Below are 12,888 nucleotides of genomic sequence, written 5' to 3'. Positions count from 1 at the left end.
TGTTGTACACAATAAACACGATTACTACACAACCATCAACTGAAGAGCGCGTTTCCTTAGGAAGGATGGATGAATGATTATGATATCAATATCTGAAGGTATTGTGCTGCCTCTATCAATGCTGCAGCAACAACAAAAATTCTGTTCTAAAATTCATTTATTAGTTCTTCGAAGACATGGCAGGAACATCTTTTTTTATTCAATGTTTAATATCATTACAAATATTAATTTATGTCCATTCTCAAAAGCTCAACGGGATTGCTCCTGGAGACTTTAGATCTTGCTCCAAAGAAACAAATAAGGAAGGGATCCCTTTGTGTAAAGGGATTTGGGAGGATTGTGGTAAGCTTCTCTTATTCATTTGTTAATTATTTCTATTATTTCTCTAAGCCTCCGTTACTGAAGTATCTTGTGTAGATAATATTTATTCTCTATTTTCCATGTATTTAATTTATTTTTCAACTAATTTTAATATCCAGTTTTGGATGTGGTCTGAACTGAAGGGGCGGTCGCCTCTCCCCAAATTATCGAATGTTTGCTTTTAACTAGAAAATTTAAATTTATTTTTTTTGAAACCGAATTTTTTCCCCAAAAAATGTTTTTTTGTTTGTCAAAATAGATATGGATTTTTGAAATTTTTCTAAAAAATTTAATATTTTATTTTAAACATTAATTTTTGAATTTTTTTTTTCTAAATTTAAAATTTTTGTGAAAAGCTATGGACTTCTGAAATTTTATAAGAAAAATGTTTAATTTTTTTAGAGTAAATAGGGATATTTAAAAAAATTCCAAAAAAATTAATATTTGAAATTAAATTTTTGATATTAAAAAAAATATATAATTACATAATTTTGTTTGAACATCTACAGACTTTTGGGTCTCTTTTCTCAAAGTTTTAATTTTTTTTCAATAAATTTAATTTTTTTGATTTTTTTTCAAAACAAATTCAAAAACCAAGGCCTTCCCAAAATATAATCTTGCAGAAGCCCCTGATGAGGATACTACATAAGTTTCTGAGTTATTAAACCTCTGTTACTTAACTTTATTATTATTAATTTAGTTACAGAACTGGCTATAAAAAAGTCCAAAAATATAACAATTGAACAACAATAATAATTATGTCATTTTAATTTCGGATATTCTTTTTTCCTGTTCCATTTTACCCTCGAACAAATTTATTGAAATCTTAATAATACTTGAATGAATATAAGACATTAAGAATAAAAAAGTCCTTATTTTGAAATAATCTGAACAACTTGAGTTTGGGATTTCCACCAGATATAAGTTATTCTTATTTTGAAAAAAAAAAAAAAAAAAACTTTTTTTTTAAAGTTTCATGAAAATTTATACGAAATATTCATTACTTTCTACAAATTTATGGAATTAAATGAGTAGCTATCAGTGTGGATAAAGTTGTATAATATAAAATATTGCTACAGTAGTATAATTTTGTAGATTTACACTACGCACGCTGTAGTTATTTTGCCATCAATGGACGGATGCTATAATTGTTGGGAATTTTTCACAGGTTAAAAAGTGACAATACTAATTTAATCTATAAACGTTCAGAAGACAGGTTTCAGGGGCGTCCACATGTGGTGGGTTGGAGGGCTTGTAGTCCTCCCCCCCCCCTTAAACTAAAAGAATATATATATAATCCTGGGTTTGAAAAAAAGAAATAAAGTTATCCATAGCTGAAAATAAAATACATTGTAAACTTTTGTGTTGGGAGGATTAACGGCGTGCTTAGTCCTCAAATTGAAAAAAATAATCCAAGAAATTAAAAGAAAAAATACATGAACCACTTTGAAGCAAAACAGTTAATTGAATTCACTTAACCTCGATTAAATAAAATAAGAATGTACGAATAACTCCATGTGGAAAAGTATTGCGATAAATGTTAAGTAAGAATCATTTTATCAATATAGGGGTGTATAAGATCCTAGTTTAGTAACGGAAGGTTACCTTCTTCTGAAGAATCAAGGACGTCGTTGACAGACAATTGAGTATGTTTTTAACGTTTTAGACTATAATATTTACCAACAATAAAATATCACAACTAGCTCAAGAACATCTCACATTCTTGTTCACTAGTATTGTAACTTGCTTATTTGATCTCTTCCTGGATTTACCGGTTTTTATTTCCAGTCTCCCTTATTTGTCGTTTTGTTTTGTCTTGTGTTTTACCGCTGTATTTGATATATATATGTTTTTCTTAAATATCAAGTTGATTTTTTCCTTTCTTGGTTAATTTTAAAATAAAAAATAATTTTTTTTTGTTCTTTTCGCATTCAAATATTTTAAATTTATCAGAATTAAAATGTAATAACAAAAATTTAATGAAATACAAGATACCTATGGTTTTTTGCAGTATTTAATTGTTTCTTAAATTATGTATCTGAAATGAGTGAAATGCATTATATTTGAAAAGTGCAAATGTATTACTGAGTGGTTCACTAAGGGTTTGGCAAGGACTGTAGAGGATCCAAAAGTGTCATAAAAAAGATCAAAAGGACTCAAAAGACTCTTTCAAAAGAGTCTTTCAACGGATGATATACGTTTCTTTCATTGCTGGTGTCAAAAGTGGCCTCTCCACCATCACAAGGCTCCTTCCTCCAACTTTTTTTGATAGGTCTTTAGGCAGTCTGGCAAGAAACCCAGAGATCTCCAGCATGGGCCCTCATGGATTTCAGGAGATTGGCCTGGGCTGCATTCTTTATCTCCTACGGATTCAGTTTGGTGTTATTGACAGAGCCCATCTTCCTCTACAATGTTTTTTTTTTTTTTTTTTTTTGACGGCGTTGAAGGTGGTCCTGTAGACGACCAACTGCTTGGAGTGTGCGAATATAAATTAGTCGAACACATTCAAGTGTCATTTTCTCGACTTGTGCATTACCTAGACAGCTCAGATTTTTTTTTTCATGTAAATAATTGCTGATTTCAATAATTCAACCTTCAGTTATTATTGATTTAGTAAGTGTTGAGAATTCAATGGGCCATCTGGTAAATCTGGTCCTGTTAAACGTAAATTAAAAAAATATAAAACTTAATTTTTATTTTATGCTATGTCAATATTTGTTATTAGTCGAAAATATTGTAATAAATATATTGAAAAAAACAACAACAACAAGAACTAATTTTGTAATTAAATATCAAGGTTCCGATGAATATTTTCTTATGCTATCTTATAATTTAACTAATTCCAACAATGAATATGAACGAGGAAGATGGAAAAGGAGTGGAGACTCAATTTCTGTATAAAAAATATCTTGTTTGATAGCAATCTAACCTTACCTCTATACCGCCTGAATGTACTTCAAATTCTCTTTTTAAACAAACACATGCATAGGATTAACATCCAAGTCTAATTTTTCGTACGAACAAGTGACCTTTAGAGTACCATTCTAGGCACACTCCTGCCAGAAGAAAGAGTGTGTTGTTTACACTCGTTTGTCAGTTACAAACTAATTATTATCGCACATGATTGTGTTACCGCGGAATTCCTGGGCTTTCAACTGTAGGCCATTATGGAGAAAAACCTTGTTAGGTGTCAAGGCCATGGTATATAAATATGCCAGGTGAGCAAGTGGATCTCACAGTGTTGTTAATATATTTTGATGTTTCTTCATTTATATTATATTCTGATGCCTACAAAAGTTCATACAAATGATAATTTTTCTTTTTAATTAATTAGATAAAATTCATTCTGTAAAGGAATTTTATTTTCACTTTGCAGAAATTGTCTTTTAAATTCATGGAGGTTAATTAGTTAGTGTTAGAGTAATTTCTGATATGCTCAGAACTCCTAGCGGACAAAAAAGTATTATCGTAGTCAACTAAATATGGGAAAAAATTGATTACGCAGCAGTTTAAAGTTTTTCTCTCCTATAATTTTAGAGTATGAAATCATAGTTATAAGATTACTTGTTAAAAACTTATTCAATTTGTTCACTGATAATATCATATGTAATAACTACTAATGGTAGTAAAGTTTTTTGGAAGCAATCATGTTTGTATTTAAAGGGACGCGTAACGGAGTCGTAATATAAATTATTTGGTGGATATTTAGTTCATAATTTCTCTTTTTCAATCTATTAAGCAATGATTTTAAAATCCTACATCATAAAAAAAGAAGAAATTTAATTCATTTTTAAACCAGCTTTGATAAGTAACTATAAAGAAAATAATTGAATGACTAAACAGACAATTTATCAATATAATTGCTTATTTTTCTTCGATAGTAAGAAGTCATTAAATTTTTTGTTAATTTGATATCTATTACTAAGCCATTAAATAACGATTTTAATGAAACAGACCTGTTCTTACTTTTTGATTTTTTCACTTATATTTTAAAAATATAAGAATTATACCCTACGCTCAAAAGTAACGCAATTAAAATATTTAATTCCTTATAGGATCATTATTTGAGATCACAGATGTCCAAATTCAAACATTTCGTCGACCACGACATAATAAAATTCCTCTATTTCACGGATCACGTACTCGAATCTGCATCACTGGTATTGCAAGGAACATAAACACCCCAGTTGAGGCCATTCAAAATTCGGCTCATGGAGAAATTCTGACGGTTAAAAAGGAATTTTGTGATATCCCCAAAGATGGATGTGGAGGAATGAAAAATGGATGCCCAATTCAATCCGGAGATGAATTCAATTACTGCTCAGTCTTACATGTTCCTGATATTACAGTGCAGGTAAATTAAAAATTACGTTGGTGCATGTGTGCAATCTACAAGATTCTTGTGCAATTAATGATGATGTTATTTGCATAGTTTTTTGTCGAGTATCATTCTTACTCCATGATATATGATTGCATATCGTAATTATATACTTACAAATAGGGGAGACTGGTAAGTGTTGCAAATAGTGATGTGTGAGTCCTTATTAAAAATTGAAGACTTTAATATCTGCCCATTCCAGCTTGGTCCTGCATAACAGTCCTAAAACTTATACATTTCGGTCCTTGATGCCGTCATTATATATTATTTCTTAATCAGTTCTAGTACTGACAGTCCGAAAAGCCGATAGTCTGGAGAAAAAGAACCAAGGACTGATATGAACAGTCCTATGATTGGACTGAATAAATAAGGACATAAACACAAAACTAGTTGAAATTCTTTTTATTTTTGGCTCAAAGTAAGAGCTGTTTCACCTCAAACACGTTAAAATTTGACAGATATAAAAAAATATGTCTGAATTCAGTCTTAAGTAGTAACACGTTAGTTATTTATATATTATTGTAGCTATATAAATGGGTAATTCGAAAAATTTACACTTTTAATATACTTTCATCCGATCTGAATAAAGTTTGCTATGACATATATAACCTATGATTGGGATCCAAATATTAAAATTTCAGATTTAATACTAAATCATTGGATTTTGATAAAAGATCAAATCAATATCTCAATGTAGAAAATGATTACAGTCAAAAGTATAAATATGATCGACTTTTTTCTTTTTTGAATAAAATACTGATATTTAAAAAAAAAAAATAAGGATATTCAACAATAATTTTATTAACTTTTCACTATTCGAAAGAACAAGTAAGACATACAATAATGATATCCTTGTTATGGAAAAGAATTATGTAACTGTTAAATAGAGGCAAAATATAAGACAAGTTTTTTGCAGTGTTGTCTCGATCCTTATTTGGGAGTGAAGGCTGCACTCCCATCCACCTGAGTCTCTGTCCGGTCCAGTGCAGTCCTGCATATCAGTCCTTAAACTTATAAATTTTGATTCTTGAAGATGTTAATCAGCTTTTATTTTCTTATTTTTTAATCAGTTCATTTAGTGAAAGTCCAACTGATCAATAGTCTTAAGGAATGAAGGACTGAGAAGACCAGCCATAATACTGGAATGGTCTGGACCGAATGAATAAAGACTTACACAACACTAGTTAGAGCACTTTTAGTTTTTGGCTCAAACAATCAATAATTTGACAGATGTACCAACATATGTCTTTAATTCAGTTTTGGGTAGTAACACGTTAGTTAGTAATTTATACTATTGTATTTATGTAACTGAGTCATTTTACGTAAAATTTACACATTTCAGATCATTTTTATCCTATTTTTATAAAATATGGTATATGAATTGGCCTACCCTCGGTAAATTAAAAAATGAGTGTGGAGCTTCTTTTCATGATAAGTCTAATAAAAAATGGTCTCGAGAACCCATGCGTTTCAGATTGTAGTTTGTAAACACCTCATCTGCATATAATATATCATTAAAAAGATGTTGAGATATAAAACAAAATACTTTTTACAACTTTAAAAAATCTGTAATAAAAAATTATAGTTGACCTTGACCCTATTTTTGTCCTTAAATATCTCAATCATCATACCCTATGATTTTGATAAAAAATTTATTAGATCTAGATCAAATTAATATCTAACTTTATAAAAAATTAAAGTGGTAGATCTTAGGGCTTGGTAAATAGGGAGTAGGGAACATCAATTTGATTCAGAAAAAAAAAATGATATACTTTTTTTTTGAAAAAAGAATTACATTTTCTAAAAACATGTTACAATATAAAATTCTTTAAAAAAGACCACAGTTAGGATTTTAAGAAAAGCTCATCTTAAAAATAAAATAAAACTTTATTTTTTGTTTCAAAAAAATTAACATTTGAATTATTTTTTTAAAACTTAATTTGATTTGAACATCTGTGGATTTATAAAACAAAAATTCCAAAAAAATTGGAAATACAAATTTAATTTTTGATTTTTTCCCCCAAAATATTACATTTTTCGGGTTTTTTTCAAAAAAATTAATTTTCTACATTTTTCTTTTGAAAAATTTTAATTTTTTATTCAAAAAATTTCAATATAGTCCTGCGGACGCCTTTGACACAATTTATCAAAAGTAGCTCCTCTATTGACCTCTTCTTTTCCACAGTCTCCATAGTAAGTTCAATCATTTTCTGCATGGATAAGTTGAAATGACTAAATGACATTTTTCGATGAATAAATAGCTAGAGTTAATCCATTTCAATATATTATAGCATCTTAAGGCATAATAAGCTATATATTATAAATCACTCATCAGTATTATTGTAGGAGAAATTTCCCCTCACAAATTTCTTTAGAACCTGTATCTAACTAAAAACATGTTTGCAGGTGAATCATACATTATAAACATGTTTGATAAATAAACCATGCAAGGGAAAATTTCAACATTTTTTTGCATCTGCTCTCTTCCTACTGAAAGTTACAATTTCTCTTTACTGATTGAGTTTGGAATCTGGTAATATAACATCAACTGATAGTAAAATAATTAAAAATTCAAACATTTTTTTTTTTTAAATTGAAAACTGACTATATTATTACAAAAAACGTCCTCATTTAAAAAAAACCAAGTCAATAAAAATAACGTATTGCAACTGTCCCGTATCTCCGTCTACTTTTTTAGAAATACCTTGATATATTATCAGTCTACTCTTAATGTTGGATTTTCATCAATTAAATTCATTCATTTAGTATTTTGAATGACTACAACATCCTTGAAAACCTTAAAAGTGCACAAGGAAGCTTAAACAAATGATTTAAAAATAATTCCTTATTAGAGATAATTAACCTATAAGTTGCCCTTTAGCAGAATGAAATAAATGACTTTCTACGTTATATAATGTATATTAACAAATATATGACAGGTTTATAATAAAATATAATTGTATTAATGTTTTAAAACAGTATTTACGAAAATATGGAGTTAATAATTCGATTTAAAAAGCAAAGTTCAATATAACAAAATATATTTTGTTATATAATATCCATAAATATGGTCCAATTAAAAAAAGTTTCGTTATAGTAGCTGCACTTTTTTTATAGTTGAAAGCATTTTTCACAGAAAATACTCAAAACATGGAACCGGCACGATTTTGTCTTGTTTTTCAGTAACTTAGGAAGGTTTTTTTTACTAAAATGGTTATGAAATGAAAAAATAATTGAATTCAAACAATCTTGTAAGTAATGTCTTCAAGAACTAAAAGAAGATTATTTGTTAACCCTTATAATACATGCTCCATTTGATCCATTCACAAATGTGATTGTTTATACTATGTCCCCCCATTGGCCTCAGTCTTACATTATTTTCTGACTTTATTTGTACATTTAGATACAAATTACAACAAACTATTAATTTCATCATCAGTATATTATATTCCACATATCCTCACTTTGTGCCCAAAATCTTCAATAGCATTTAAAAGTATTTTGTAACCAAACTCTAAATATGTAGTGGGTTTTTTTATGGATTATTCTCTACTAAGGAAGACACTTAGTAATAAAACCCATATTTTGCGATAAGGGATTCAAAAGATGATGATGAGAAATATTGGTCTAATGGACCTAGGCGGTAATATAAGTACTATAAATTTTGTAATATTGTATAAAAAATTGTTATTCTGATAACAAAAATAATAAATCTAGCAAAAAAAAAAAAATCCTTATTATATTCACAACACGAATGTTTTGAGTTCATTTTCTCTTTCATTTCATAACTAAAAGAAAAATAGCCTTTACTTAGTACAAAAAAGTAAATGAAAATGAGCTTGTGCTCCATGTTAAGAATATTCTTAGCATTTTCAAAATAAAATCTTTAATTTAAACACATAAAATGTTACTTCTTTCCACTGAAAGACTCAAACAGGCTAGTATATTTAGTATTGTTACCTCTAAGTGGTTACCTTAAATTGAAATAAATATTCAATAATTTAAAATAATCAATTGTTATGTGAACAAAGGTTAAATATTATTGCATGCTACCTATTGGTATCAAGAGCTATAATGAAACCTGTCGGAATGATAAAATAAAATGAGATGATAATCGTGGCAATTTGAAAAATATTTGGGAAGAGATCAGTTTAGCTATCATGAAGCTTTATTAGATCAACTGCAATAAGCCGTGAGATGTATGAAATATACACACGTCCCACAACGATGTAAATCCTCAATTCTACTCCAAGTCCAACAACTCTCCCACAAATCTTTAATGTTACTCTTTTAATAATGATCACAACCCCTAGTGATAACTTTATACTAAGATATTCTCTAATCATGAATTAAAGAATAATAATTATAGCTTTAAAAAAAAAAGAAACCAAAAAAAAAAAAAAAAAAAAGGTGCGACAGGTTCTTAAATCATATTTCAATCAATTCTAGTTATAAAAACTAATGGATTTCTCTCCATTTAATATTAGATTTTAAAGAATAATCATTTTTTTTCATATAACCATTACGTAAAAAATAGGCAAGTCACTTTACAAAAAATGATGATTTTGTAAAAAAAAAAAAAAGTAATACTTCATACTTATATGTATTTTAATTCTTTTTTTAGTTGGATGTGGATGTTTTTTGGCGGTTATTGCAAGTACCAAGTGTTACAAAGACCTGCCAAAAGTCGTTTGATACAAATAAACCTCCATTGATTTGTTTAAAGATTCCAACATCTATTAAAACAAGAAAATTTCTTGGAGAAATTATTGCAGCACGCAATAAAGCCAAGCTGTCATAATTAATTAATTATAAATTTTTCACACTTATTTAAATTAATAAAATATGTAACTTTTCACTCATAGCAATAAAAATATTGAAATATAAAAAAAGACATAATATTTTTTATAAAGAGGTAAAAACATCTATTTGATATATTTTTTATTTTATAAACTTTAGCCAACAAAAAAGAGAAGATTGATATAAAAGTTTAGTGGTAGGGTTATTTTAACTATGAGAGACATTATATTTAAAAATTAGGTTTTGGAGAAAGAAACATTCTGAGTATAACTCCAAGACACCATCTCCGCCCTCATTCAAAGGATGTTTCTCTGCTGAGGGGAAATGACATCTTTATTGCATCGAAGGGAGGATGGATGGAGGGATGTACAGCGAAATCTTAGTCGACAATCTATGTCCATCGGGGTAGGGTACTGCAAATAAGTCGTGGGTGGTACTCCGAGTAGGATAATGAGCCAAAACATACGTCCATGATAACAAAGGATTGGCCCAAGAAAAAGGATGTTAAAGCCATGGAGTGGCCTACCCAGTCTCTGAACCACAATCCCATTGAAAATATTTATCGCTCGGCAGAATTTCAAAATTGGACCGGGTCAAATTACTTATTTACTCCACTGTATGTACAGGTTGGAAATTTAAAGTTAAGAACAAACTTAGACCTCAATATTTTGACAACCCTGAAATATATGTTTACAGAACTTTGCTCATCAACTTCAGCAGACAAATCTTTAATACAAAATCCATAAGATATACTCCATATGTTAACGTCGAATGGGCATTATGTTGTGCAAGAAAATATGGATTTGCATGCTGGATCTAATCTGCTTGGATTACTATATTGTTTGCGTCTTAAAAAGAAAGTCCCAATTAGCGCCCAAATAACACTATTGACTCCTTGCAGTTCCATTTAGGAGACAGTAGTTAACTAGAACATGGAGATCCTCATCAAGGGTTGTGTTAGGCTCAGGGCTAGTTTGGAGGCAGTGGTTGAAGTTGGACGTAGTTGGTCTGAGTGCTTGAATTCCCTATGCCCACCTTCATGTTATTACAAAATATTTGTATGTTGCTGAATTTATTTTGGGAAATAAAGTGTAATATACATTATTCTTGAATTTAAGGATTGAAAATCTCACAAAGAATATTTGAAACATAATTTTACATCAGGTTTTAACATGGTGTTATCTTATTAAAATGTGCACTCCATTTTGTTGTTAGCTGTTAACTTTTCTCCTTATCAATGTTCCGAGCGTAGATTGGTTGAATTTGAATTAGCTCTTGTTAAACTATGAATCATTCTTAATTATTATTCATTGAGTTTGAATTCCATAGTTGAAAGAAATGGGTAACAACGACTAGCTTTTTGAATTAAACAAAGATTGAATTGATTTTTCTTTCCGCTGTTTTTACTACTTTGATTTGAACGAATTGATTCTAGGATTATGAAATATATTTCATGTGACTTTATTTTTATATTAATTTATTGTACCGTAAGACAATTACTTTACAGAGTAAAGGAGATGGTACAACAATAATATTTGGGCACTAAAAATAAGATGGGTGATCAGCCCCTGGCAATGACGTCCAGTAACCCAGAGTAATCAAATAATCGAAAAATACAGAAAGAAGAATACTCTGGAAGAACTCATAAAAAATCAACTCCTCAAGGATTGAGGCGTTTATGAAGGGAAAGTTTGAAAAGAATGAAATGTTGGATTGTTCATTAACACTATTTTTTTTGGAGCTTTATAGTTCCAAATATCAATTATAATGACATAAAATATAATTACTCCTTTCTTTCAGATAATATAAGCAACATGAGTTTGGTAAATAAAATATAATTAGTTATTCTTAAAAAAAACATCAAATTATATTTTTTGGTAAAAATTTATGGGAAATATCAAAAAATAACACTTGAGGGAAATGAAAGGAGCGACGATTAGAAAAGAAAAATAAATTCTATAAATAAAAAGTAAATATTTATTAATATTTTATTATTGTTTGTTGACCTGAATTTCAGTTATTTAATGTTCTTCAAAGGAAATCTGCCAGTTCATCTGAACTACCCCTTTGCACTTTAAAAAAAAAATATATTATACTCTTTGTTCAGTCTTCACATTAAAAAAAACGAAAAAAGAAATCAAAAGTAAAAACAAACGAACGACTTTTAAGCAAAATAGTTAATTGAATTAATTAAACCTAGATTAAAAATGGCTAAATATACAAATTAATCCTAAACAAGGCATTATCAAGATAATTGAAGAATTGTATATAATCAGAGTGTATATTTCAGCACCATACTAAAAAGCAGTGGCGTTGCTAGCCCCTTTTTGAGGGGGTGGGGGTTGAATCCCTTTTAAATTTCTTAAAGTTTCATAAGTCTGTTTTTTATGTTATCCCAGATGGAATTTGAAACGGCCGAACAGATCATTCTGAAATTTAGCAAGTGGATGTATTAAATTAGTAGGCATGTTCTTATGATCCCCCTCCCTTCAAGGTCATTAAGACTCTGTTTTTGACTTATGTACATATCCTTTATTTTCCTACTCTCTTTGTATCTTTCTACATCCCTCTCTCTGTTATTTTTTATTTACCTTAATTTCCCTCTATTCTGCCACACAACGAGGGCACAATCTGCTAGTATATATATAGAATAAGTATATTTATATGCGTAATTATTTAAATATGTTAATAATTTTTTGGTCTAAGATGAAAGTTAGCAATGCTCCTACTGAAAAGGAATGCAAAATCTTTATATAAAAATGGAGGTGTATAATATCCCAGTTCACTTACAGAGGGTAAAATGATTTTGCTTTCATAAGTTTAAATAGAAAAATTTGTCAACATATAATATTTATTAAGGAATCTGGAATTATTTTCAAGTCTTTTACTTTTCTAGAACTTCCAATTCTAACAAACAATTTTTAAAATTGTTTGTTGAAATAGCAAACAATAAACTTTATTCATTCACAGTATTACTCATCATTCGCTCTGTTGCACATCACTAGGTTCCCTTAACTTCCTATTGTTATGCATTTTTAATGTGATCATGACTTTGAAAATGAAATATCTGCCTGAATAATAAACTGTTTTTGACAATACAGTCGGTAAATGTATATACCTATAATTATAGTAGTACAACTGAAATATAATTTACAACCAAAAATTGGATTTATTTATAAACTATCACTTGTGATAAAATTTATTTTTTAAATATTGTATGTGGAAATTTTTCGTGATTTTTAAAATTCTATGGAGTTGAAACCTTTTTTATGGAAAAAAAAGATATAAGTTGGGAAAACCTTGTTTATTTATAATAATCTTTTAACCTCAATAATTATCCATTTCAAAAT

At 28.8% G+C, this 12,888-nt stretch overlaps 1 protein-coding gene across 1 annotated transcript; it reads left to right on the top strand.

Moving 5' to 3' along the window:
• Window positions 1-92: 92 nt before the first annotated feature.
• On the top strand, window positions 93-9,637 carry LOC121129343 (uncharacterized). Its single transcript, XM_040725056.2, has 3 exons — window positions 93-342; window positions 4,416-4,714; window positions 9,363-9,637. The coding sequence occupies exons 1-3, from the start codon at window positions 177-179 to the stop codon at window positions 9,537-9,539; spliced, it is 642 nt and encodes a 213-aa protein (XP_040580990.1). The 5' UTR covers window positions 93-176; the 3' UTR covers window positions 9,540-9,637.
• Window positions 9,638-12,888: the final 3,251 nt, after the last annotated feature.

This window comes from Lepeophtheirus salmonis, chromosome 14 (genome assembly GCF_016086655.4).
Source record: "Lepeophtheirus salmonis chromosome 14, UVic_Lsal_1.4, whole genome shotgun sequence".
In the NCBI taxonomy this organism is placed as follows: domain Eukaryota; kingdom Metazoa; phylum Arthropoda; class Copepoda; order Siphonostomatoida; family Caligidae; genus Lepeophtheirus; species Lepeophtheirus salmonis.
Note: the sequence above shows the minus strand (reverse complement) of the source record. Positions and strands in the feature narration are given on the sequence as shown.